This window comes from Podarcis muralis, chromosome 10 (assembly GCF_964188315.1).
Source record: "Podarcis muralis chromosome 10, rPodMur119.hap1.1, whole genome shotgun sequence".
Classification (NCBI taxonomy): domain Eukaryota; kingdom Metazoa; phylum Chordata; class Lepidosauria; order Squamata; family Lacertidae; genus Podarcis; species Podarcis muralis.
Window position 1 is genome coordinate 47,503,603 of NC_135664.1, and position 27,964 is coordinate 47,531,566.

At 45.6% G+C, this 27,964-nt stretch overlaps 1 protein-coding gene across 2 annotated transcripts; it reads left to right on the forward strand.

The window, feature by feature from the left end:
* Positions 1 to 27,791, forward strand: SUN2 (Sad1 and UNC84 domain containing 2). 2 transcript variants are annotated; one of them, XM_028746805.2, is made up of 18 exons: positions 1 to 341; positions 4,038 to 4,204; positions 9,402 to 9,598; positions 10,548 to 10,685; positions 11,910 to 12,005; positions 12,758 to 12,851; positions 14,257 to 14,327; positions 15,193 to 15,314; positions 16,249 to 16,467; positions 17,317 to 17,394; positions 18,735 to 18,778; positions 19,822 to 19,987; positions 21,076 to 21,291; positions 23,512 to 23,596; positions 24,150 to 24,265; positions 25,370 to 25,537; positions 26,926 to 27,018; positions 27,405 to 27,791. In XM_028746805.2, the coding sequence occupies exons 2-18, from the start codon at positions 4,074 to 4,076 to the stop codon at positions 27,519 to 27,521; spliced, it is 2,151 nt and encodes a 716-aa protein (XP_028602638.2). In that variant the 5' UTR covers positions 1 to 341; positions 4,038 to 4,073; the 3' UTR covers positions 27,522 to 27,791. The 2 variants fall into 2 exon arrangements, with proteins under 2 accessions (XP_028602638.2, XP_028602639.2); XM_028746806.2 differs by lacking the exon at positions 1 to 341 and adding an exon at positions 714 to 864.
* Positions 27,792 to 27,964: the final 173 nt, after the last annotated feature.

The window sequence follows — 27,964 nt, forward strand, 5'->3', positions numbered from 1 at the left end:
TGCGGCTCTTGCCAATAAGCTCCCGCTGCTGGGATTTGACAGACGCACGCACACAAAACCCGGGCCATATTGTCGCCGTGCGGCTTCTCTTTAGCGCTCGGAGCAGGCGGGACCGGAGGCGGCGGCAGCTCCTGAGGATTAACTTAATTAATTGCAAAAAAGGATCCAGCAAGCTGACCTCGCGCACATCCCCGCGAGGCAAAAGGGCTCTTGGGGGGTTTTATTTCCCATCCTTATTGTTGTCGGCATCTCGGGCGCTTTGCGGGATAAGTTTGTGCGCTTCAGGAGGAATCCCGTCTTGGAGAGGCAGAGGACAAGAGGAGACCGGAGAAGAAGAAAAGGTGGCGCCCTTTTGTTTCGTCTTGTTTTTTCCTCTGCCCCAGAGTCAAGCTCCCCTTGTGGTGCTGCCCCAAGTCCTCCCCGCCCCATTCCCCAGAAGTCACCCCAGGCGAGCCCCCCTCGCGCTTAGCCTTGATTTCTTTCCCTGGCCCGGAACAAAGCGCCACTTCTTCTCCTTTTCTGCCGCCTCTTTTAACGTCCCCCGTTTAAACAACAATATGAAAAGACGCTCCGAATTGTTCCGCCCTTTATCTCTCGGCTTATCCCCCCGCCCCGTCCTTGCAAGGAGCAGCGACGACCCGCCTCGCGCATGCTGCTTTTGTTGTTGTCCTCGCGAGGCACTGGCAGCTGCGGCAGATCGGAGGGACTTTTCCTTGGCAGGGAGACGCGTTGAGGAGGGGAGCGGCCCCATCCCGGGCATGTTTTGCTTGGGTGTAACGCTCCTCGAGTTCGCCGGGACTTTCTCTTGGAAGTCAGGGGCTGCCGCCGCCGGAGGAGGGTGTTGCAGGGAGCAACGCGAAGCGGGTAGGGGAATAGGGAGCAGGGTGGGACTTCCTGAGGACGCCCTCCCTCCGCCCTCCCCGCGTGGCCGCCGGCTGCGGGTAACTCAGGACGCTTCATTCGACTGGCTCGTTTTTATTTCCCCCCTCAGATCTGCTCCCGGGTCCCGCTCGCTCTTTCTTTTACTGTTTGTAATTGGCTTGAGTGGTCCCTTCAGAAACCGTTAGCCCTGCGACCGGTAACTCGCAACGGCAGCCCTTGCCAACCTGGTGCCCGCCCTCCATAAAGTTCAGGACTACAACTCCTATCGCCCCTGACTATTGGCCGTGCTGGCAGGGGCTGAAGGGAGTAATAATAATAATAATAATAATAATAATAATAATAATAATAATAAATTTTATTATACCCCACCCATCTGAGTTTCCCCAGCCACTCTGGGTGGCTCCCAACAGAATATTGGTATTATTAATAATAAAGTGATCAAACATTTAAAACGTCCCTAAACAGAGCTGCCTTTAGATGTCTTCTAAAAGTCGATAGTTGTTTATTTTTTTGACATCTGATGGGAGGGCGTCTGAGGGCACTCAGTCGACAAGCAAAAGAGTTGTTGCTAGTGATGAATTTTAAAGGGGGTGGGGAGGTTCATACCCACTTGAAAGCCTGACTTCAGTGGTGGCTCATTATTAGGGAGGGGGGAAACAGGACTATTTTGAAGAGTGTTTGCTACTCCACCCCTTCCCCATACAGAACTTGTGAGGGTAAAATGGCATCCTGAGTTCTGTTGTGGTAGGTTGGACTGGAAGAGTGAAATGACTGGCCCAAGGCCACCCAGGTAACTTCATGACAGGATTTGAACACAATCCTGGCTGCTACCACTAGTCCTTGTCCAACCATGATGGAGAAGCGGATGACAATGGACAATTTGGACTTCAGTTCCTGTCAAGACAGCCAGTGTGTTGTAGTGGTTACAGTGTCAAACTAGGCTGAGAAGTAGATTAGGCTGAGAGGCAGTGAGCTTCATGGCCTAGTGGGGATTTGAACCCTGGTCTCCCAGGTCCTTGTCTGACACACTAACCACTGTACTGTACTGACAGCCTTTGCTGTTATACTTTGTTCATTGGCTTCTGCACATGTTCCAAGGTTAGAGAGTCAGCCTTTACATTGGGAGCAAGTTTCAGGACTTGTTCTTTCTTTTTGCCTTTGCAAAAACCTGAACTGGGCCCTGAAAGGACTCCCTTTTCCCCAGATGTCTCAGTCATTCTCCTTATTGGGGGGAGGGTGGGGGTGAAACTTGGTAAGAAAGGAAGGAGCAAGGCAGTTTGGCACATGCATAGGAAGTAACTTGACAGAGGTCCCTTATAATCTGCTGCTTTCCCCCTTCCTGTTCTGAAAGGAGGCCAAAACTGATCCCTGGAGTTAGCATACATGCTTTCTATTGTATCCCCCCCAGGGATAAGTGCTGTTTCCTAATAGCACTGAACAGATGCCTTTGTACTTTTCTTTTGCTCTTTGGGATTTGATGTAAATGCCTCTTTACTTTGCGCCCACATGGAGTGGGGAGGAGTCTCTTGTGGGCTGCTGTAAAATGATGGAAAGGGGTGTGTGGAGCATAAGCAGCCCTCTTTGCAGTATAGTTCTAGGCAAGTACAGGAACAGCTTGAGCATCCTGCTTCTTTGGAGGGAAGGGATTTATTTTTAATTTTTTTACAAGGATCCAGGGAAAGGGATCTTCTGCAGGCAAGCATGTGAACTGTCAGGGCGCTGCTTTGCCAATGTAGCCCTGAAGAGAATTGGCCGCATCTCCCAGAATAGCTGTGGTGCAGGATTACAAACGCAGGCTGGCATAACATGATCGAGATTTGACTGGTTTTGTTATTGAAGTTTCATAAGTGGTTGCCTATGAACAGCCTGGTGACTGCTTGCTTGTTGCTGTGATTGTAGAGAGCCAGGGAGGCAGACTTTATAACCGTATAAGGGGTGGATATTTTGAGCAGAGTCAGGCTAGGTTTCTGCTGTTCGGACTGTTTTGCATCTTGGCAGGCAAATCTGCAGGGCGGCTGCCTGGTGGTGTATAAATACAGCCGCTGCCAGAGGGTCACCTAAATGAGCCTGACTTAAGTCTGAGATGGCTCTCTCCTTGGCTGGCCTGGGACATGTGTTCTTTTCTTGGCCAAGAGCTCTGCAGCTCCCTGCCAAGTTTTGGCTCCTGGTGCTCTGAAAAGGAGCATGTGATTCATATGTCTGCTGGTTAGAAAGTTGAGCTCACGTGCTCAGGCCAGCCAGACGGAGGCTCTAGTGAAGGGGCCTGTAAGGTAGCAGGAACTTCTAAATCTCAGGTCGCAGTTCTTCCTGCTGGACAAGTAGCAATGCCCCTAATCCTCCTGTTTCAAGTAGAATTAGTAGATCTGCATCAGTTACCCTTTTACGAGTGTTTTCAGATGAGCTGTTTGTGGAGCATTCATTCTGATCCGCTTGGATGGCGGTCAGGTGACATTTTGTCACAGCAAGTGTTAGCCCAGTGCATTTTTCCATTGCTTTCCTTATCACAAAAGGTCTGATTTGGGGGAGGAAATGGGTTTGTTGTGCGAAACCTCCCACACATACCAGCCTAAACTTGTTAGTATGTGATTGAATCCCAAATGGATTCTGGAATGTGGCCATGAACTCTGATATTGCCACTTGCTCAACTGAGATGGAAGCTAGAGAGGGTTCTCTGAGTGCGTAGAAACTAGCCTACTGTCCAGACATAAATTTTTCATTTAGTTATTCAGCCCGCTTTTGCCTCTGGCCCCACCCCCCACTGGCATATGGCCCTTGGAAGGTTGCCCAGAAGGAAAAGTGACCCTTGGGCTGAAAAAGCTTTCCCACCCCTGATCTAGATGACCCCAAGGTCTTTCCAACCCTGTGATCCATCAGGGTGACTGTTATATTCTTGCTACACCTCTAAAACCTACGCTGTCATGCCAAGGACAAGACTCCTGTCCTGGACCCCAGACTAGCTCTGCATGAGCCTGATTCTGGGATCTGTAGATTTTCAAGAGTGCTGGGAATTGTAGCTCTGTAAGGCTTAACTGCATTTCCCAAGTTTATTTAGGGGAAGCTTTGTGCTTTAATTGCACAGTGCGGAATGTTACTGTGGCTGTCCCAGCTGCTGAGTTTGTGGACCTTATGCTCTCTTCTCTCTATTGCTTCCCCAGGTATCTTGACAAAGGTCTGGTGGTTTTCCTTTGACCATGTCCCGACGAAGCCAGCGCCTTGGAACTGTTCGCTATTACCAAAATGAAGATGATGACAACATCAGTAATAGTGGCGGGAGTTCATTGCTGGGTAGTCAGCACATCCTATATAAAGATGGCTCTGATAGGTAAGTCAGAACAAAGCAAAAGGGAACCCACACCTTTCCCTCCCTCCTAAATGTTGATGCACTGCCAAGTTTCTCTGCAGCTCATTATAAAACATTAGCTTGTTATTGCTGCCTTTCACATCCAAGGGTTGCATGTGATATGTAAGTGGCATGAGCTGGGGATAGGAAGAGGCATTTTGTGTTGTGGGAGAAACTAATAGGAGTTTGCATGGTGCAATCCAAATTCACAAATTAGATAGATAGATAGATATTGCATTTTGAAAAATCACATTTTGCTTTTAGACATTTGGTTGAGAATTTTCAGCACTGAAAGTTGTATTCGGACCTCAAACTGGATATCAGATTTATAGAGCTGAAGCATGGTTGAATTTCAAATCTGAGCACTGCTGTATTTTTAGGAAATTTATTGTTAACATCAAGCGGGGCCCAAACAGGTTTAACTGCAATATTAATCACAGCTATATTGCCCAGAGCTCTAACTCTGCATCCTTCAAAGTGGTTCTTAGAAGACTCTCAACTTGATTCTCTTCCTACGCAGAATACCAGTATAATTCTTGCCACATTCTCCCACATCTGACTTGTGATAACCCTCCCTGTTTCCACAGTTTTTTCCCAAGCAGCAATATAGCCACACCTTGTCTGATGCACAGCACATTACTTGATTAGAGGAGAAAGGAAGGGTTGCAGTACAGGAGAAGTAATTTTTCTAGTTCTTCAGCTTTGCTGGATGTGACATTTCCAAAGTTACAAATTTATTACAGAAGTCTTAAGGCCCTTCAGTGTGTTATTAAAAATTAAGTGCAGCACTAGAGTTCATCCTAGCCTTTTATAGAATGTACGGTGCAGCAGTCAGTTGGCACAAATAGGTGGTTATGCTGTGGGAAACGTACGTTGCTTTGAAAGAAAAAAAAACTTGACAGGGCCCATTTTCAAAACCTGCTTTATACGTTTCACTTTTAGAAAGTAGCAGTAGCTTAGCACTACAATGGCACAGTATGGGGAAAACATTTATTTATTTATTCATTCATGCATGCATACATACATACATACCCTGCCTTTTTTCCTTGATGGGACTGAAGGTGGCTTAGTTAAAAGCAAGAGCCACAGAAAACAGCCACAAAATGCACCATGAAAAAAAGAGAAACCTATCCTCTTTAAAATGAAAAAAAGTTATTGCTTGTTACAGCTAGGGAGTTCAACCGCTTGCCAGCCATAACTGATGTCACATGGGCTGGCCACTACAAGTGCCCACTGTGCTTGAATTTATTTATCTATTTTTGCTTTTAAACCTTTCCTTCATGAAGGTCAAGGTGGTATACATTGCTCTCCTCCTCTCCATGTTATCCTTACAACAACCCTGTGAGGTAGGTTAGGCTGAGAGATGCTTTCCAAGGTCACCCAGAGAAGGTTCAGGGCTGAGGGAGGATTTGAATCAGAGCCTAGTCCGACACTATGACTGCTGCACCACACCTGTCACCATGTGAAGTGGCCTCTATTTGCTGGCTGTAACCTTTTTTACTGGTCCTCTGTACTTAGGAGGAGGAGGAAAGGTGGAAGAGCTGACTGACAAGTGCAGTGACACTCAAACCACTATCCTGCACTCACTCTCTCTCTCTCTCTCTCTCTCTCTCTCTCTCTCTCTCTCTCTCGAAGTTTGAGTCCACAAACAGGTCAAGGCCACAGGTTCCCCATGACCAAAGAAGTTCAGTTTACAAAAAAGGCTGAGGGTGAGGGGAAGCTGTGCTCCTTGTTTTTCAGGCAAATGGCTTGTCAGGATTTTTCTCTTCCCCCTCACCCCTGGCCCAGTCAGTTGGCAACCCCATTTTCCATTTAGGAGTAGCTATTGCCTGGCTCCTGAGGCGGGTGGCGGGGCGGGTAATGCATTCATGCGCTGCCTGTGAGCTTCACAGAGGCATCTAGTTGGCCATTGTGGGAAAGGGATGCTGGACTAGGTGGGGCTTTGGCCTAGTCCAGCAGGGCTCTTCCGTTCCTCCTTCCTTCCTGTTTCACCACGAGCAGCTGCTAGACGCTAAGCCATCCAGGAAAACCACAGCTGCTGCAGAGGAAGCAGGCAGGAAGTAAGAGGTGGGAGAAAGAGCAAGCAGAGCAGTCTATTTGTGTGCTGAGCACATCTCTCGCTTTGCAGAAGATCCGTAGGCGGCTAAGAAATGTTGTCATCTGCCTCTGCTCCCCCCAACTTTTAAAAATCATTTTTTAAATAGGCCAGGCAGAAATAGCTGCTTGTGCTATTTAAAAATGCACTCAGCAGCAAAGTTGTATATCTCTGTATTACCCTGGGCATTCCTCCTAATTCTGCATGAAAAAACCATGTTCTGGTTTCTTCCTGTAATGGAAACACGTTGTTGATCCCTCAGTGGCTATTTTCTGAACCGTCACACCTAATCTACAGACAGAGAGGTGAGACTGGACGTATCTATCATGCCACAGCAAATATGAGCCACTGGTTTGGTGAGGTTATTATTGAAATTTTAAAGTGCGGGTGGGCAACCTGTGGCCTCAATATCAATTTTGTGGCTCCTGAAATTGCCTCATTCTTCTATATTGTCAGGGGTTATTCCTTTCCTCTTTGTTTCCTTTTTTCTTTTCTTTTTTTCTTTTCTGGCCTGGCTTCTTAAAGTGTGTCTCCCCTCTTTCTATGTAATTTCAGAACAACTGGAAGGATATGAGAATGTGTTTATAGCACACTAAAGTCAGAAAGGAGTTGCTTTCACTTGCTTTCCAGAACATTAGCTGTATTGATCTGTTGTATTAAGCTCCCTTGTATACTTACTTGAGAGTAACCCTGTCAAACCGAGTGGGGTTTGCTTCTGAGTAGACCTGCACGGGATTGAGAGAGCTAACCTCCAATAGTTTTGATGACCAGTGGTAGGCAGCCCCCCAATAGATTGCCCCAGGGAAATGTGTCCCTTGTACAAAAAAGGCTGTCTGGCCCTGTTTAAAGCTTCAGGCCTCGTAACACATTTTAAAACTTCTGGGTTGCCCCAGTTCATCCGCAGTCCGTCAGTGATATGGTTCAAAGCATGTATAGTGTGTACAAATGCCTGGACAGAGACATTGCTCCAATGCTGGCATAAGAAAAGGAATAGAACAAAGCCACCCACAGAGAAACTTGTTCTAGGATCCTTTCCCCACTTGGAGCATCAAGCATGCCCCGTAATCCCCATAATCCGAGAATATTTTGGTGTGTACAGTATAGAGCATGGGTTCCCCAAGGGAGCCCCCAGCCCTCTTTGGGTTCCATCATCTGTTCAACGAAGAGGGGAAAGGGCTTCAGGCTTATGCAAACTGTACAATTGCAGCTCCTTCCACTGCAAGATCAAAGCAGAAGGGGGAATGTTTCAGCAGATGTTTTGCAGATATGCAAAAGGTAGTCTGTGCATTTTGCAGTGGCTATTGCATGCCTGCCTTTCAAAGTTTTGAGTTTCTAAATAGCTTTAACTTGGGGCTTGCAGTTTATCTGTGCATGATCTTATTTGCATTCTTCTGCAGAGATTCTTTTTAATAAAAACAAAAGCGAGCCAAATGTCATACACAAATGGTAGTTGGTGACTTGTTGCTTTCATCTTTATCTCACCCTTTCTCCAGTGCACATGGGTCCACCTTCCCATTTTATCCTCACAAAAATGTCATGTGGCAGCTAAGACTGAGAATGTGTGACTGGCCCAAGGTCGCCTAGTAAGAAGAATCCCTGTTGTCATGGTGGCTGCCCAGATGCTCCTGGGAAGCTCACAAGCAGGGCTTGAGCATAACAGCACCTGCCGCACATGCTCCCCAGCAACTGGTCTCCAGATGCATACTGTCTCTGATACTGCAGGTAGTGCATAGCCAGCCACCATGATTACTAGTAGCCATTGAGCTGCACAGCTAGGCAGGGATTTGAACCAGTCCCTCCCTGGACCAAGTTTACAGCTTACTCCCCTTTCAGAGTATCTCACCCACCTGCAGTGCACAATTATCACCACATAATGGACATTCAAAAGCCAGTTCTAATCCCTTTCAGATCCACACTAACCTTGAACATGCATCATTTCCCCTTTTCTCTTTCTGTCCTGTTAAGTTCAGCCCCCAGATGCATGTCTGTTAAGTGGTGAGAGTTTAGTCATTACATACTACCAGCTTCATGTGTGTGAGCTTTGCCTTTCCCACACATTTATTGACTGATTAAATTTGTATCTTGTCTTTCCTCTGATGAACTCGGGGTAGCGTTTGTGGGTTTATTTCCAGCTCCCATTTTACCCTCATGACAACCCTGTGGGGTAGTTAGGAATGGGAGAGAAAGTAGATAAAGTTTGCATTTAAGGGCTGACCTGCTGAATTCACACTTTCCAAAATGCAAGAATCAAAACACAGCCATCCTTCAAAATTTGCAGTTCCCTGGATTCTTCGGTACAGTTCTGCAGCCAAGTAATATGTCCAAAAATACAAATATTAGAGGAATATATACATAACTGTGAAAATAGCATGCAAAAATGCATATATCAGAGAAAATTGCTTTGCAAAAATGTGCATATTGAACAGAACTGGATACAAAAACGTGTACATTAGGAGAAATTAGCACTACAATGCTGATGAATTTAAAATAAAAATTCCAAACTGACATGGAAGTGCGGAGAACTGAACTTAAGACTGGAAGAATGAGAAATGGTCAGATTCACCCATCCCTGGTGGTAGGCTTGCTTGAGAAGGTCTCAATCAACCAGTTTGTTTCATGACATAGTGGGGGTTTATATGTGCGAAAGCTGCCCCAGGTCGTTTGACCCTTTAAAAGATATACCTAGTTCTCTTTTTCTGTCTTAGAAAAGACTGCACAAGGCACTCTGTTTAGGGTTTAAACATAACACATTATTTTACCTAGTATACTAAAACATATTTACATGCATTTATTTACCGTATATATCTTGGACTGACAGACCTATGAGACTTTACAGACTTCTGAGGCACATAGCAGCATACAACAAACTCACTAACGCTCTACAGTTGATAACAGACGTAACTGAAAAAACTGCCTACTGCAGTGACATCATAGAATTATATGCTACATTAACTATTTCCGTAGCATTTTAGATGCACCACTCCCACATGAACCTGGTTATTCCATTTCTTAGTCCACCATTCTAACCACTATCACACTGACACACATCGGCATGACAGTGTGTTCCTTTTTTTACTCCTGCAGCCGGAGCCTGAGAAGGAAATCAAGCAGTGTGAAGCGGCCATCTCCGGCTCCTAGCCTGGGAAGCAACCCTGCTGCCCATACCACCTCCTATTATAGCGAGTCAGTGGTCAGCGAATCTTACCTGGGAGATGGCAGGGGACTTTCTGGCAGAAGCAGCGCCCTCTTGGATGATCCACTAGACCGCAATTCTTACTGGAGTGAGTATTTCTTTTCCGCTTAAGCCGAGGTTGGGGAATCCGTTGCCCTCCAGATGTTGGTGGACTCCAACTCCCATCATTCCAACATTGGGGGGGGATACCAGTCTACCACCCAGTATAAGCTGTAGAGAGGTTCTATATGGTTGCTTAGCACCCTCCTCAGCTACTTCTTACTTATTCTGAAATATTTATATCTGCTTGCTCTGCAGATCATATGTATATTTTTCTGTTAGAATTATATAGTATTATGACTGCTCTATTTATATTGATAGGAATCAGGGTTGTGGGTTGAAGCCCCACATTGGGCAAAAGATTCCTGCATTCCAGGGAGTTGAACTGTGTGAGCTTTGTGGTCCCTTTAAACTCTACAGTTCTATGATTCTAGGTATACTAAATGGTTGTGCTGTAAATTTCATGGTATTGCTGTGTGCGATGTTGTTAGCTTGAAGAACAAAGTAGGAAAAGAATTTAAATACACCAGCCTTCCTCAACCTGGTGCCCTCCAGATGTTTAGGGCATCCCAGCATTCCTGCCCGTTGGCTGCGCTGGCTGAGGCTGCTGAGAGTTGGAGTCCAAAACATCTGGAGAAGAGCTTGCATCCGCTTTGCTCTTCCACAGGTTTTTTAAGTTGGTGCAGGATGGCAGCCAAGCAACAGTTTAGTTGAGGTTTGTGGTTAAGGTTTCTTCTCTTTAATCACAGCCCGTAGTTGTAGGACAAACCTTGGCTACAGGTTATAGTTAAGGGAGGTAATGGCTAATTTGACATCAGGTGGGCGTAGCTTGCCCAAATTTGTCTCATGGGTCAAATCAGAAGGTCTAGCAAGCCAGATTGGGCCCAAGAGCCATTGGTTCTCCACCCCTGGTGTGGACAATACTGAGCTTGATGGTCTGATCCAGTATAATAAGGCACCTTCCTATGTTCCTAAAGAAGTTCCTCTTTCCTGGCCAGGCGAGGAGTTGTCAGCAAGGAGGAGGAGAGGTACTGGAGGCTCGGAGTCCAGTAAAAAAATCAATGGGCTGGTTGAAAGGAAAACCTACGACACCTACGCCTCATCATCTGGCTACTCCTCTGAGGATGATTATGCAGGTACAGAAGTGCTCTTTGTCCCAAGGCAGTAGCAATGATGCTCTGTAATGAGAAACCTCCTAGGAGAGAAAACTCATGTAAAAAAAAAATCATCTTGCACCAAGCCCTGTCCCACAGCATAGACTGCTTTTATGTCTCTTGTGGTGAAAACAGAGATAACCCTTTCACAATGTCCCTTTGCCTGTAGTGTCATCCTAGCTTTGCAGCTCCTCACACACACTGGCAAACCTTTGGTTTTGGCATCAGTCTCTCACCCACCTGCCGTTCCCTCATGCTGCAGGAAGGCTGCTCACCTTCGTAAAAAAAGAAACAATAAAATAAGAACGACATGACACATAATGCAATATTTCAATTCAGTTAAGCGAGCTGCAGCGACAATAATTTAGATGCCCATACTGGTCTTGTGTTCTAGGGTTCTGTGGGGGTGAGGCAAGACCAGTTGCTATTTCTGCAGCGGATCTGCGTCTCCAGCATCCTAGAGCTGACCGATCGGCATGAAAGGGAAGCTTTTTAGCTGCTGTATGCTCCAAAGTGAAGGAGCACTGAAAGCACATTTTTGCTTCATTTTGAAGAGAATGGTGTGCAAGTTCCATGCACAATGGAACTTCACAGGAACCACAACTTAAGTCACTCCAAAGGAGAGAGCTATGTGCACAGGAAACAGTAGTTCTAGCTGAAGGGCAGCACATGGAGGTCTGTGCTGATAGTTGCAAGGCATCCCTAATAATCTTAGAAGGTTGTACAATATTTGAAGGAGTGAGGCTGTGAGGGGGCATGGGTATGACTATAATGAAGGAACCCTGCTCTTCTGAATTTGCCACTATGCTACTGGATGCCCAAGACACCTCACCCCACATCAGGGCAAAAAAGGTGAGTTTTCACCTGCTGAAAAAATGACAACAGTGTTGTGATTGGATGGGCCTGAGAAGGGAGGTTGTTTCAAAGGTGTGGGGCCAGCACAGGGAAGGCCCATCCATGTGCCCCCTTCCTCATTCGGCGTAGGGACCACCACCAAAGTTTCCCTTGTACTTCTTAAAACTCAGGCAGGTTGGTAAATGCTTTATCAGTCCCCTCTGTTTCCTTGGACAGGTTTCTTCTACTTTGGGAACCAAGGAAATAGGATCATAAAGAAATAATGTCTTTTCCTTCCATTCAAAGTGTGTGAGGGAAGGAGGAAGAAGTGATGTCCTGTTTGCTGACAAACCTATACTCTGTTTCCTGCAGGTCACACCTACTTGGACCAGAACACTTCTGGTTCCGTGCTGAGGAATGCAATCTCCAAAGCAGGCTCTTTTCTGTGGCTTGTGCTTACGTCACCAGGTAAATGGACAAGCCATTAAGTGTTTTATTTACAGGAGTGATTTTCATCATGCAAGTTAGCAAATGGAAATGAAAAGACAGCCTGAGCCCTTCTATCCCCACTGAGATCACACTGTTAGTTGTCCATCATATTACACAGGCTTGGCTGGCCTCAACTACAAATCAGGCATTTAGTGTTTCTGGTCCAGTGCTGTGGAACACTCTGCCAGCAGAGATGCAGCAGACACCCTCCCTTTGGGCTTCCATACATCTCTTGAAGATCTTTTTGTGCCAATACAATTACATGACTATTTGTGACAACAGTAGTTAGTGATAACATTATTGTCTTAGCACTGCTAAGCAAATTGGCTTCCTGTCACATCACAAATGTCTTCTTTGTGCCTAGAGAGCTGGAATCAAATCTCTTGATATAATTCAACCCTTTCACGATGGAGTCTCCTCCTGACTTTCCTGTAACAGAAGGGCAGTTTTTTAGGACAGCAGTGGGAGCATTGCAGAAGATTTAGATGTTCTGGTTTCTCTGACTGTTGCCATTTCTGCTGCCAGATCTGCCTACATGGCAAGCGAATAAAGGAAGTTGTGTGCCAAGACCTGTTTCCGATGAGCTACATTGGGGAGATGGGAAGTGCGTGAAGGGAAGCTGGTATTATACCACTTTGCCAGAGCAGGAAATGAAGTCTTAGATCTTGAAACAAGCTGAGCTGTTGACATGGCCTGTTGCTGTTTTTCATGCTGCTCTGGTGACTTTGCAGGTCGGGTCTTTGGATTGCTATACTGGTGGATGGGGACCGCATGGTACCGCCTGACCACTGCAGCCTCCCTGCTGGATGTCTTCGTCTTAACACGGTCAGTGTGGCAGAGAATTTAGAACGTTCAGGAATGCGGCTGGCAGCAATTTCTGAACTGGCTGAGAGGCAGCAATTGGGTGGGAGCTGAAAAGTGCAAATGCCAGCAGGGTTTCCAAAGCTTGCCCTACGGGAGGGAGTAGGAGCCTCTTGCTCCCCAGGAGTTGATAGACTCTGACTCCCTGAAAATTGGCCATGCTGAACTATTTTTCTTTCTTTTTCTGGTTTGTATTTGATGTATTAGCTTTGATGTGGTTGCAGTGGCATTACTATTTTGATTTTGATATTCAACTTGGAATGACACTTTATAGTCAGTCTGTGTATATACAATTAATTAATTAATTAATTGATAATAAATTGTTTGTATGTTATGTGGTTGGAATGATGAATTTGTTAGCTGCCTTGAGCTGCTTTTGAAAATTAGGGGGGGGGGGTAGCCATTTGAAAAATAAACTAAATATGTGCAGTCTTTCTGATGTCATACAGCCTGCCCCTTATTTGCTGGAATGGCCTCTCCCATGGCTGATCCTGGACTACAATTCCTATCATCCCTGACTGTCGGCCATGCTGGCTGGGGCTGATGGGAGTTTGGAGTCCCAACAGCATTGGGAGGACGACGACAGTAGGTTGGAGACAGCTGAACTAAGGGGTCACCATATGCAACCCAGTATCTGGGGCTGAGATTGGAGCCACAGGTTGCAAGAGACTTGCAACTGCTGCTGCCCATCTAGCTCTCTTTGGTTCCTCTTCTCACTAATGGCAACCATAGCACAAAGTGTTGTGCGAAGATGTCATGTTGCATATTTCCCTGTCCCCTTTTGCATTGTGGGGTGGGAAAGCCCACAGTCTGATGGCTGACACATTATGTTGTGGTAGTCCAGAGATTAGTAATCTCAGTCTCGGAGAGGGGCAGTGCAATAATTACTTACTACATGTTGCATTGTGGTAGACCAAGGGTGGGGGACCACAGGCCTGGGGTCTGAATGTGGCCCTCTGTGCTTCACTGTGTGGCCCTCAAAGCTCTCCCAGGCCCCACCCCATACTCTCCCTACTTTGCACCCCTGATACTTGGATAATGCCTTTTGCTTCCCTGGATGGAGGTTAGAGAGAGTTGTGGCAGTGCATATGTAGAAATTTAGCACATTGTACAAAGGTAAATCCATTGTTTTCCCTGCTTTTGCCTTTTGCCCTGTCCACCACTGGCATGTGGGGCCCCCAGAAGGTTGCCCAGAATGAAATGTGGCTCTCAGGCTGCAAAAAGATTTCCCCACCCTTATGGTAGACATTATGAGGAAGGGCAAATTGACCATAGACAGTGGCTGCTCCGCTTCTTTGTCAGGTTTTGCCTTTGTGGAATTCCACTGCATCTTATCCTCTCCCTTTCTCTCTTGCTCCTTGGTGCCCAGGAGCTATCCAATCCTGAAGAAGCTCCTGTTGCTGCTGCTCCTGTTGCTGCTCCTGACTGCCATTGGCTACAGTGAGTTCCATATTGCTGTCAAGGTCCTCCTGCACATCAATAAGTGGTTCTTAATGATTAGTTTCAGGAAGGGGAGAACTGTAGTGTAATAAGGACTGCTTTGCAGGATCAGACCACCCACCATTCCTCCTCCTCCTGCAGCAGCCAACCAGATGCCTCTGGAAGCTCACAGACAAGGCATGATGGCAATTATTCCTTTGTTTTATCTGCCTGCATCTGAACACTGGGCTTCCAATTTTGCTACCTCTGCTGGTAGCTTTTGTTAGTAATATCCTCCAAGATTCTGTCTGATCTCTTAATTTTTTTAAAATTTCCCCTTCTGGGGAGAAGCTGTAGCTCAGTAGGGGTCCACGTGTTTTGCATGCAGGTCTCAGGTTCAACCACTGGCATCTCCAGGATGGATGGGGGAAGGCCAGACTTGGGGCTCTCCTGATGCTGCTGAACTATAACTCCCACCATCCCTGAGCATTGGCCATGCTGGCTGGGGCTGCCAGGATTGGTTTGCCATGGGAGGCAGCATTGAGCTAGAAGAACCATGACTGCCTCCAAAACTGGTGTCCATTCCCACATCTTATGGTGAATTCCCCAAATTAACATGTGAAGTTCTTCCTTCTATCCGTCCTGAGCTGACTATGGTGCCAATCCATTTTATTGAGTGACCGTATGTTCTGGTGTTATGAGGTTGAGTTATATAAATCAGCCTACCCACGTAAGCCCTCATTTGAATATTGGTGTATATTCTGAAGTTTATATTTAACTAGATTTTTGTAAGTCAGACTGGACATCTGCTTTGACAGAATAGCCGGGTAAAGACCCATCGGATAAACCCAACCGTAACTGAACTCTCCTTACTAATCGCATTTAGGTGCCTGGTATTTTTACCCCTTCGGACTCCACCCATCTGTGTTTTCTTGGGGATCTATGAAGCTGTCTTCTCCTGTTACCAAAAAGGGAGACGAAGCAAGAGATTTTGTTGCATTCTCGGAGGTGAGTACTATGTGGATCTCAGAGGTTCATCAGTAGGAGACACCCTGCAACATTTCTGCTCACCCCTCAGGCTGAGCTGAGCTAGGGAGTTCCCTCTTTGCTTCACAGGGATATAATTATATTCTAGTAAACATAGGTGGATTCATGCAGAGCCATATACTTTGCTGTTGGCTGCTTCTGAGCTGTAACCTGGGGTTAAGATGGTCATAAAATTCTAATGGGAACTATGGTGGGTGGTGCTGTGGTCTAAACCACTAAGCCTAGGGCTTGCCAATCAGAAGGTCGCAGTTCGAATCCCCACGACGGGGTGAGCTCCCATTGTCTGGTCCCTGCTCCTGCCAACCTAGCAGTTTGAAAGCATGCCAAAAAAGTGAAAGTAGATAAATAGGTACCGCTCTGGCGGGAAGGTAAATGGTGTTTCCGTGCACTGCTCTGATTTCACCAGAAGCAGCTTAGTCATGCTGGCCACATGACCCGGAAAAACTGTCTGCGGATAAACGTCGGTTCCCTCAGCCAGTAAAGTGAGATGAGCGCCGCAACCCCAGAGTCGTTCGCGACTGGACTTAACTGTCAGGGGTACTTTATCTTTTTTATGGTGGGTTAAGAATCCAAGGGATAGCTCAGTCAGTAGAGCATGAGACTCTTAATCTCAGGGTTGTGGGTTCAAGCCAAACATTGGGCAAAAGATTCCCACATTGCAGGGGGTTGGAATAGATGAACAAAGAAAGAGCCTTGTTGCACCTGAAGCCTAGGATACATTTCCAGGATACATTTAAATGAAATAATTCTGGGAGCTGCAGTTTGTCAGGGGTGCAGAGAGCATTTTACACGATTCATTTTAGATTCTTTCTAATAAATTATGGTGATAGTAGCCTTATGTAGCTGCATCTCTCTCTCTCTTCCCCCCCCCCTCCCCATGCCCTGAATTTAAAAGGGACAGCAGCAGGTTTTGTCTCGGCTTCAGGCACTGGAGAGACATCTTGAGAGCCTGGAAGGCGCAGTTTCAGTGCTGGAACTGCAAAAAGGGGGAAAGACGGTGGAAGGAGCAGCCCTGTCTCATGACGATACCCTGTCACTTCTGGATGGGCTGGTGAGACGACGAGAAACCATCTTGAGAGAGGAATTCCGTGCAGAGTCAGACCTTCACCTCCAGGTAGGGAAGGTACAGAGAATGAAGGGGGCATTTTGGCATCAAGGGGGAGAATTGACTTTAGGGCTGCAAGCATGTTGACTTGTGCACATAACTGCTTAATTTCCAGTTTTGAACACTCCTCAAATTTGGGTATGAGCAGAGCCTGGATCCCTTTTTTGCATTCATGACGATTTGTGCTCATGGTATCGGGGTGGTTATACACAATCTCACTTTCTATGTTGCTTGGGCCAGCAAAAGATTTGGAGTGGACATACTACTTTGTTTCCAATCGGTGCATGTCCTGTAGCTTCCTGATGAAACCCTGCAACACCCTTGCTTCAGGAAACCATTTAACTTGTCTGCAATCCTTGTTTTTCAGAGGTTTCTGAGAAATGGCTCTAGGGCACTTACTCAGGGGCAACCCTGACGTTGACATTAAACATGTCTTCCTTCTGCATGTTGCTCCCTACCCTTGCTTTAAAATAGCAGTTGCAGTTTGCTCAGTCTTTATCAGGATCATGGGATGGGAGAAGGGTCAAGCCTTTCCTCTGCACCATTTGTTCCACCTAAAAATGATCTCCTGAAGCTGCTGTTTGCAGCAAACAGCATCAACAAGTGGGATCTTAAGGGGAGGGTTCTAGCAGAACAACAACATAGAGGGCAAATGCTTGAAAAAACAGATAGTTACGCAATTTATCTGTAAGTAATGGCACAAAAATTACCTGCTGGAGCTTTAATTGCAGTTTTGCAATGTCAATATTTTGGTTCATTGGTTTGTTTGATTAACCAATTCAAAACCAAACTATTAATCAGTTATCAAACTTGTGCTTGTTTTTAAAGCTATATACTACTTCTCTTGTCTCCGTACAGAATGAGTTGGATGCTTTTCGATCCCAGCTACGGAAGGATTTTGACAGTCTCTTGAAGAAAGTATCCCAGGCTTCAGAGGTAAAACTTGATTTCATATTTTAAGGATGCAGTGTGCAGGGAAGGTTGTCATACCACCTGCATTCACTTTCAAAGAATATTGGCTTGTTGTATCATATGAACCAAGGATCCTGGCTTAACACAATTCCTGGTTAAACAAGCCAGCTTCAAAAACCATGGTTTGAAGCTTCTTGATAGTTTATTGTGACATTCACTAGAGTTTGGTATAAGCCAAGAATCCTTGCTCATACAGCACAACAAGATGCCATTTCTTTGAAATTGAAATTACTCTGCAGAATAACAGGAAGCTGCCCATACCAAGTCAGACAGTTGCCCAATCTAGCTCAGTGCTGTCAACACTAGCAGTAGCTCTCCAGAGTTTCAGACAAGGGGTCTCTTCCATCCCTATTGGGGGATGATAGAGATTGAAGCTGGGATCCTCTTCATGCTAAGCAGATGCTCTATGTCTGAGCTGTGGTCCTTCCCAGAAGTCGTCCTCCTGACTGCACAGGAGGAGGAAGTGCCTGAACCTGTGCTTGAACTTCCTGGAACTTTTTCATGTTGCACTAAACCATGGTTTCTTGTTACATGTAGCTGAAACCACTGTCTTAACAGCTCTTGTAATTGTAATGTGGGTTTCCCCCCATTTTTAATCCAAATAGAATATTTACAGTTTTCACTTTTTAGTAAAACATGTATAACCTTTACATTGATTATTTCAATTGTTTCACTGCATCTTGAAACATTTCTAGGTGTGATGCAGCTGATCTTAAGCACATCTCCCACTAATTTAAGGGGGAGGGGAGGTTTAAGCATGTGCTTAGCTCTATTTAATTAAATGAGGCATGCAAGCCAAACTTCTAGGGGGGGGCTCTAACTCAGTGGGGGAGCATGAAGTCAGCTGATGGGCAGAAGAACAAGGCTTAGTCCTGCATTGGCTGTACATCCTGTTCTCTCCAGAAGCTGAAACAGAAGTGCAGGGGGTGAGGAAGGTCTGTCTTGAAGCAAAAGCAGTCTTTGAAGCAGTCTCTTGCTTCTCCCCTGTGTAGCCAGTGGTGAGTTGAAGAGAGGAGGCTCCTTTCTGCTCTCTCCTACTGCCTGCCTGCTCACTTAAATGAGAAGCATGGCTCTTCTTCAAAGAACACTTTTGCAAATGGCTTTAACCCCTGCTCACCCACTGAGAAGTGGAAAAAGAAGTAGTGAATGGTCCAAATAGAAGATATGTTATGATTCATCCATCCATCCCTTGCTGTGGCGTGTTGTGCTCCTCCAGTTCTAGATATACACACGGTGCTGCACAAGCAATGGATTTTATTCTGCTTTGTTTCTATTTCCTGACCTGTGTCCTGTTTCTCCCACAGGAGACAGAAACTCGGATGCTCCAAATGACTTCACAGTGGCAAAGGTAATTTGAGCATCCTCAAGAAAGAGTTGTCTCCTATGGCAGTTTCTGTCTTACGATAGCAGGAGGGCCGGGAATGCATGTAACCTGAGAGAATTGTGTTTAAAGTGACATTGTTCTTAACTTGAAAGTGAAACTTACGTATTCTTGGAATAACAGGGTGCATGAATAACCTGAGAATTTCTGTCAATGCTGTTCATACAATTTATCACCTTTTAAGTAGTGATGCTGACATATAATGAGCTGGTAAGATGCTCTGATGGTGTTTCCTGCTTGGCAGGGGGTTGGACTCGATGGCCCTTGTGGCCTATTCCAACTCTATGATTCTATGTTCAGTGCTTGTAATACTTGCTTATATTACAAGTCAAACCTGATTGTTTGGCCCAGAAACCTGTAATTAGTGGCTGAAATATGGTTTTAGGAGATTGGAAGGGGGGGGGGGTCACACATCATTGTTTGTTTAATTCATTTGCAGTTTGCACCATTTTGCTTTTAAGAAAGTGCTTTTTCTTAAGTCCTGTTGCAGTCAAAGATCAACTAGGAACTATGTGCTATTTTTTTGATGGCAAGTACTTATAAAGAGGCATAGTCAGTTGCTGCCCTATTACCTACATTCAGAACATCTTAACTATTTATTCATTTGATTTTTTTTATCCCTCTCTGCATCCACAGTCTCACAAAGAGACATCCATGAGATCAACAGCAAACAAAACATATTGGAAATCAGAGCAGATCCACACCATCCATTTAAAGCACATTCACACACATTTAAAGCACAACTTTCTCCAAATGTTCCTGGGAACTGTAGTTTCACCACTTGTAGAGCTACAGTTCACAGGCTTCTTTGATGAAATGCATGTGCTTTAAATATACGGTGTGGTACATAGCTTGGATTAGGCTGTCTGGTATTACTTGGGTTAATTTTCATGGGGTGGCTGTTGACTGATCTTCACAGCCAAACATAGCTTTTGTAGAACATTATTGGTGGAGGTGATTAAAGATACCACCGACTCTGAAGCACCTGAATTTTCATTTTGCTTTTGAAGCTCTACACAAGAAGGTCTGATGGGTAATTTCCAAAAGGAGATGGAAAGGCTGGAAGCGCAACTGACAGGCCTGAAAAAAGAATTCGTGGTCTTGGCCTCGGATCAGAAAAGATTGTCAAAACACGTGGATTCTTTGCCAGGACAGATCAAGGAAATGCGGGAAGATGTAAGTTCATTTTATATTATATATCATTCATTTAATACCTTTCCTCCAGCTCAAGCTGATCTACATGGTTTCTCATCTCTGCATTTTAAGTCTTGCAATAAACCTGTTATTCCAGTCCAAGGTCTCCCAGTGACCTTCATAGCTAAGCCTTTCTTGGAAAGCTTTTATCTCTAGTGTAGTATAGCCAGGGAACTGGAGGTCTGCTCCTTTCTATGTAGGAGTGGACATGAACCAGGCATGGAGAGCCTCGGGGCCAAATTAAGTCTGTCGGACGTCCTAATTTTTCCTGCAAGGCTGTTTTCCCCAAACCACACTTAACCTTCCCTGACATCTGAGGTGTGTCATATGTGTGGCAGGTAAGAACATGGCTGCAAAGGAACAGTCTGGAGATTAAAGTGCATTACTGATGGGCGCTGACAGCAAGCCCTGCTTGCTGATCAGTGCTGAAAGCACATCTCATTGAAGTTATTTATTTATATTTTATTGATATTGTTATAGTAAATTAAAGTAAATAAACAAATGAATAGAAAAAGGAAAGGATACATCAGAAACATTTTTGAAAGCAGCAGAAACAAAATAAGCATACAATATAATTAAGGTTACAAAACTATATAAGCTTATTGTTTCCCTCAAGTATATGTTGATTCATGTGACACTATGGTTTCTACAAATGCATTCCAAATATTTATTAAATTTGTCGCCTGTTGTCACGATGACATCAGGTAAATGACAGGTGGGCAGCCCCACCCATCTGACAAAGTGGCCTGCAGGAGGGGGGAAAGGTCAGTGTCCAGCCTACGGATCAGCAAAATGTCAAAATTAAAAGATGTCAAAAGATGAAAAGCTGCAAACATTTTTGTTAAGTATCTCTGCCTCACCCATCATGCCCCTTAGAACAAATCTTCTAAGGTGGAAGCACTGCTGTTGCTGTTATTTAACAAATGTATACCCCTCCTTTACTCCCAAGGGAGCCCAGGGCAGCTGTTGCTTGTTCTCAGTAATCTATTTACGTTCTCTCCATTGAAGGTCTGCAAATCACAGGAGGAAAAGTGTTTATGAAACCTGTTCTTCTCTTTGTTGGATTTCAGGTGGAAATACAGTTTCCAATATGGCTCAGCCGATTCCTATCCCAGGCTAAAAGGGACGGGACAGGCAGTATGTTTCTCCATCGTGAAGAATTAGAGGAACAGCTCCTCAACCTGGAGCAGAAGATCCTTGCCAAGATCTCCGAGGACCAGCGGCTCTCTGCGCGAGATGTCGGGGTGGTACTCCAAAGGGAGGGCGTCGTAGGAGTAACGGAAGAGGTGAGAATTCGCTTACCAATTGGCTGAAGTGGTTCCTCACAAGGGCATTTCCAAGAATGATGCTAAGATGGTGGTGTAGAATGTTACTTGTGTGTGTATATTTAGAGGTCTGGAATGTGAAAGTAATATTGAGGAGCAACAATGAAAAGGCTACCTCACCCCCGCTAAATTTGGCTGAAGAAATGAAGAAAGCTTTGTGGGAAACCAGGAGTGAATTTTTGTCCAGTGGCATCCTGTTCTTAATTTTTAGTCTGTGTCATTTCTTAGTATACTTGGCACAGTAAGCCTGCAATTTGTGTGTTTTTAATTTGTGCGCTTTCACCTTTACGCACTTGGCAAATTAAAAAAAACAAAGGGGGCAGGCGTCCAGGGGGAAAGAGACTCTGGCAACCCCCCACTCCATTGCACCCAGCGTGTTTAGACGATACGCAATTTTGGCTTTAGGCGTGATCACCGGAATGTAAGTTATGGGCTTACTGTATACCTTAATTCTTAGCATATGTATTTGTATGTGAGTTTGGTTGCTGGACCTAAAAGCTCTAGTAAAAAAACAAAGTAGGTCTCCAGTATCTAAAATGTCTCCAGCTCCACCTGCCTTAGCTGAGCCATAAACTTTGGCTCTCAACCTCACATCTGCAATATGGGGCAAGGCTTTGTAAGAATGACTTATGTGCAGGTAGTGAACACTGAAAATGCTGTATAAATGCCAATTATCATTATGAAGGAGCCAATGATCAGGCCTTCTATTCAGGGCTGAACCAGTCAGTCCTGTTTGGTAAGGCTCTTCCCTGCCTCCCTTCTGCTCTCATGATTCTTCCAGGCCATTTCTCAACCCAGATGTCCTATGGCATCAGCACAGCCATGTCCAGCTGGTTGGTCTCTGTCCCTGCACAGCCCTGGAATTCTTGAGGCTCCAGTGCTAATGCTATTCCAGGCTACATCAACAGAAGTATAGTGTCCAGATCAAGGGAAGTTCTAGTACTATTCTGCCCTAATCAGACCACACCTGGAATACTGTGTCCAATTCTGGGCACCACAAGTTAAGTAGGATGTTGACAAGCTGGAAGGTGTGCAGAGGAGGGCAACCAAGATGATGCAGGGGTCTGGAAACAAAGCCTTATGAGGAGTGGTTGAAGGAGCTGTGCATGTTTACCTTGGAAAAGAAGAGACTGAGAGGAGATACGATAGCCACCTTCAAATATCTCAAGGGTTGTCACATGGAAGAGGGAACAAGCTTGTTTTCTCCTGCTCTGGAGGGTAGGACTCAAACCAATGGCTTAAAGTTACAAGAAAGGAGATTCCAACTAAACGTACAGGAAAAACTTTCTAAGAGTGAGGGCTATTCGACAGTGGAATGGTCTCCTTCGGAAGGTGGTGGACTCTCCTTCCTTGGAGGTTTTTAAGCAGAGGTTGGATGGCCAATTGTCATGGATGCTTTAGCTGAGATTCCTACATTGCAGGGAGCTGGAGACTTGATGACCCTTGGGGTCCGTTCCAGCTCTACGATTGATTCTATACCTTTGACAACAGTGCAAGCAATATTTTGAGTGGCATATCAGCAGCCATCCATTAGGTGGCACCATCAGCCATCCCTTTGCTCCCTGACACAGTAATAACTCTTAACTTTGCTAATATATTTGCCTGCTGAATATTAAGCCTCAACTCTCATCCTAGGCAGTATCGGTTATTGACAAAATAGTGATCAGCTCTGCAGGGTTTGACAGTTCCTTATTTTTCAGGATGTCACTAACAATTTGGTGTGTAAGGCAGGAAGGAATGGTTAAGTCACAATTTATGGGTAATATGCAACTAAGTTCACTCAGAATAGACCCATTGAAACTAATGAATATGACTAAGTTGTGTCCATTAATTTCAATGGGTCTACTCATTGAAATTAATGACACTAACTTTTAATATCACCCTATGCCTCTTCAACTAAGTAAAAAATGTGGCATGATGTTCCCAGGCAAATTTTTGGCACAGCAGTCCCACCAGTCCATACGGTGCAGGTCTCATGTCTTAGTGGTCTGTTGATGCACCACTAATATGCATATGCAACCAGTCTCAGGATTTGCACCAGCAAAGCTATACCTGAATTCCTCAGGTAGCCTTGCCATTTGCACGCTTTACCTCTAGCCTGGCATAATAGAACAAAACTGGAAAATAAGTTTTGGAATCCTGAGTTCTTGCCCTACATTCATTCCCTTTGTCTTGTTTCAGCAAGTTCACCACATTGTCAACCGGGCCCTGAAGCGCTACAGCGATGATCGCATTGGAATGGTTGATTATGCTCTTGAATCTGCAGGTATGCAAACTCTGGCTAGGCTGGTCTTTCTGTCCTGATAGCTGTCAAGAAAGGTGGCCCGTGAGCTAGAATTGGCATGTTGATTACAGGTCATACTGCTGCAGGGAGGAATTGTCTGAGAATCTTCTATTTCACGTTGAAAACAACAATCATGCTTCTAGCCCTCATGGTGGCAAAGAATAACCTAAAACTTTGTTGCCAGTTTCTGTTATAAACTGAAAAACCAGAAAGGGTTCCCCCTCTGCATATCCACACCTATTTTTCTCAAATTTCAGCAATTTTTGTCTCTTCTGTCTCTCCTACAAGATTCAGCTTCTGCCCTCTCCCAAGAAAAGTTCCTAAACCCCAAATTGCCCATTCAGAATAATGCATGCAAATATGCATTGAATAGCCCAGTTGCAGTTTGGGAATATCTTATTGTTAGAGTGGGGAATGTTAAAGGAATGTTCAAATATCTTTTAGATTTATCAGCTGTCTGCATGAGCTCTCTTACTGCTTTGAGCAGAGGGCAAAACGATGTGTCTCTCCTTCACCCATATCTTTTTAACTACAGGGGCCAGTGTTATCAGCACCCGGTGCTCAGAAACCTACGAGACCAAGACTGCATTGCTTAGTCTCTTTGGGATCCCCCTGTGGTACCACTCCCAGTCTCCACGAGTCATTCTGCAGGTAGGTTTTATTAAAGGTACAATGGCCCTGCCCTACCTTTTCTTTGTTATCTTATTCTCCCCAAAGTGTCTGGGTTCAAATCCACAATACCTCACCCAGCAGATTACCTTTTTATTTAGACCTTCATCCTAGAAGGTTGGTATGTATTGTGAATATCCACAACTACTCTATAAAGTAAGCTAGGACAGTGTGTGTATGTGACTGGCCCAGTAAACTTCATATGCAAGCAGGTATCAATATAGTGGTCTCAAATGTTGAGCTGGAGAAAATATGCTGTGTGTGCTATTACATGCTCAGACAAAGAGTATCAAAGCTTTGCATAAACTCCCCACTAGACAGAATCTGAAACCTGGCAGTTTACCCTCCTGAGAAACTCTTGCTTTTTGCCTTGGGTTCTTTTGCCACTATTGCCCCGGTGTGTGGTCTGAAGGCGCCTTGCTAAAGCTAAGCAGATCTGGCTCTGATTTATACCTGGATGGCTGGCTGGCTGCCCAGAAACTACATGTATGGCACTTTGGGTTCCAAGATGGAAGGAAAGCAGGATATTGATGTAAAAAATTAAACAGAACTGTGGCAGTAAATATAAAACCACCTTGTAGGAAGCAGAGAGGTAGTGAGTGCAGTAAGAAACAGGGGGTCTACATGACTTCATCACAAGGATGAGCCATATTCCACATTATAAGGGGAAGAGAGAAAGCACGTGACAGGACTGATTGCCATATTCAGCAGCATTCCCGTGTCAATTACAGCATGTCTTTCCACCTCGAACTCCTTGGAAATGAAAGGCGAAATGTATATTACAGATGGAGCAATTTGCTCCCTGACCTGCATGGAATTCCTAGTCACCTGCCAGGTGATTTGTTAAATACTTCTTAACAGATGTTTAAAAGTCCCTTTGCCCTGTTTTATATGGAATACGATAACAGTACCATAAGGTGCCAAGGGCTGTGTTAAATTTGTGAACAAGTACCAACCCAGAGATCACTGTGTTTTCCCTCCTGGTCCTTGCATATTGGAGCATCATTTCTGCTTTCAGATACAATGGTTAAGTCTAACATATGGCAGCCTCTTACCTAAAACTCTGTGTGTTTGATTTAATTTCAGCCAGATGTCCACCCTGGGAACTGCTGGGCGTTCCAAGGCTCCCAAGGCTTTGCTGTCATTCGCCTTTCGAGCAACATCCGTCCCACAGCTGTGACGCTAGAACACATCTCCAAAGCCCTCTCTCCCAAAGGGACCATTCCCAGCGCCCCCAAGGACTTTGCGGTCTATGTAAGTCACTCTTTGCTTGGGACTGGGGTGGGGGGGGGATGTCGTAGATTGGGCAAGTTTAAAAGAGGCACACTGGAGATAATTTCCCATTCTCAGTCAGAAGAGGGAGGCTTCTCTCACACTTTGCTAGCAGGGGTTCCAATAGCATCCAGGGCTTTTCCACCAGAAGAGTCTCCTCAGATTTCTCTCTCTCCCCAAAGTACAGCAAGATGCCCTTCATAAATTTGCCCAACTGAGTGGTCAGATGCACAGCTATTTAAGGCCCCATCTGCACGATATACATTTAAACCAATATTATTCCACTTTAGACAGTCGTGGCTTCCCCCCAAAGACTCCTGGGAACTGTAGTTTATGAAGTGTGCTGAGAGCAGGCCCCTATTAACCTTACAGAGCTACTGTTGACAGATTTCCCGGGGAAGAAGGACTGATTGTTGCTCAGCATCTTTAGCAAACGGTACTTCCCAGTAAGCTTCATGACCAGGGGGGATTTGAACCCTAGTTTCCCACGTCCTAGTCTGACACTACACCACACTGGCTCTCAGTTCAATCATATACATCAGCTTTCACCCACCTGGTGTCCTCCAAGTGTTTTGGACCACAACCTCCATCAGTTGTGCTGGCTGAGGCTGATGGGAGTTGTAGTCCAAAGAGTCCCATGTTGGCCAAGGCTGATGTGCAGTGTGAATACAGGTGCACCAGGCAACCCAAGAGTCTGGGGTGAAAGGAGCCATTTGTTAGACACCTTGGGATCATTAATGATGAAGTTTGGGTTGGTACAACCAGGAGCCAAGACTGCAGGCATATGTACGATGCATACTGATGTTAGTCTTTGTCCAAGTGCACTGCTGCAGCTCCCCCACCTCCCTAAGAATCCTGGGAACTGTAGTATGAATGTCTTGAAATTTCATTTGGAGCCCAAGGCCCATCCTGCAGAACTGCAATTCCCAGGGTATTCAAGAGGGACAGAATAAATCAAGACAGTATAAGGCACTGCATTCACATCACACTTTTACAGCACATGGCTTTTCTCAAAAATCCTGGGGATCGTAGTTACCCCACTCTCAGAACCCTTAACAAATGACGGGTCCTAGGTGTGGAGGTGTGAGATTCCAAAATTGCACCTCTCTGGGAAAGGAGGAAGAGGCATTGACGTTCATAACTACCATCAGCCTTCTTTCCCCACCCCTCTACTGCTCCCATTTGTCCCTTACCTCCTCGTAGCCCTGTGTGTTTCATTTTGGCATGCAGCCACAAGACTGGCCTTTAACCGCACTTGTGTCCCTCCCCCCTCTCTGATCCTGCGGTTGCTCTGATCTCCCCACGGCCCTCCCCTCCCCATTCTCTCGCCCCCTTCCCTCCTTCTCCCCAACCTGTTTTTGTTTCCACAGGGCTTAACAGAAGAAGGGCAGCAAGAGGGCACCCTCCTTGGCCAGTTCACGTACAGCCAGGATGGGGATCCCATCCAAACATTCCACTTGCAGGTAAGGAAGGAAAAGGTGCAAGGTTTGAAGGGCGGTGGTGGGTCGAAACCCTAGCCCAAGGTAGAACTAGAGAGTGTGGTAGCTTTTAGGAAGCTACCTCAGACTGAATCAGGTGACTTGGTCCATCTAGTTCAGTATTGTCTACACTGATGGGCAGCTGGTCTCCAGGGTTTCAGGTAGGGCAGGGGCCCTCTCTCAGCCCTACCTGAAGATGCCAGTGTGAGCAGTGCCAGAGCATCTCACAGAAGAGGGTGGTGGTAGAGGAGGCGGCATGGCAGCCCTATGTCTCCAAAGAAACAAGCTTGATGCTTCTCTGGCCCTCCTCAATATTTTGCCTTTCTCTCTTCCCTTTTCCCTCCCTGCTTCCCCCTTTTTTACATCCTCAGGATGAAGGCAGGATTGCAGCTTTCCAGCTTATTGAGCTTAGAGTTCTCAGCAACTGGGGCCACCCGGAGTACACCTGTATTTATCGTTTCCGCGTGCATGGGGAGCCGGTCCCTTAACCCCTCCTGCATGCCGCAGCCTTGCTCACTGGCTACCTCAAGTTCTGCGCCTCAGACTGACAAAAGGCAGACGGAGAAGAGCAGTGTTGGAAAGGAGAGCAACTTGGGATGAGTGACGCTTCTTTTTGTTACGAGGGGAAGCATGGAGACTTCAAAATTCCTATCCTGGTCAATTGGTTCTCTCCTAAGGGCAGGGGTGGGGGTACCTTTCAGTATACAGAGGGAGAAAGAGGGCTTATTGATTTTTGGTATTTTATATTCAGCTTTTTGGGGGGGAAACAAAAGCCTATGCAGTTCATCTCTTCCCCCTCCACCATCAAGGAAAACTAGTTTCTGGGTGTTCCTTTAGAAAGCTGTGCCATGATACTGTCATAGTTCTATCAGTGTTTATGTAATAATATTATATGGGGGGGGGGGAGTGTATCTATGGATTTTTTCTTTGA

Excerpts from the sequence above, each read along its gene's own strand:
- SUN2 (XM_028746805.2), top strand. The coding sequence starts at position 4,074 with ATGTCCCGACGAAGCCAGCGCCTTGGAACTGTTCGCTATTACCAAAAT. Across the intron at positions 4,205-9,401 it reads TATAAAGATGGCTCTGATAG|CCGGAGCCTGAGAAGGAAAT; the intron begins GTAAGTCAGAAC and ends TTACTCCTGCAG. Across the intron at positions 15,315-16,248 it reads ATTTTGTTGCATTCTCGGAG|GGACAGCAGCAGGTTTTGTC; the intron begins GTGAGTACTATG and ends TGAATTTAAAAG.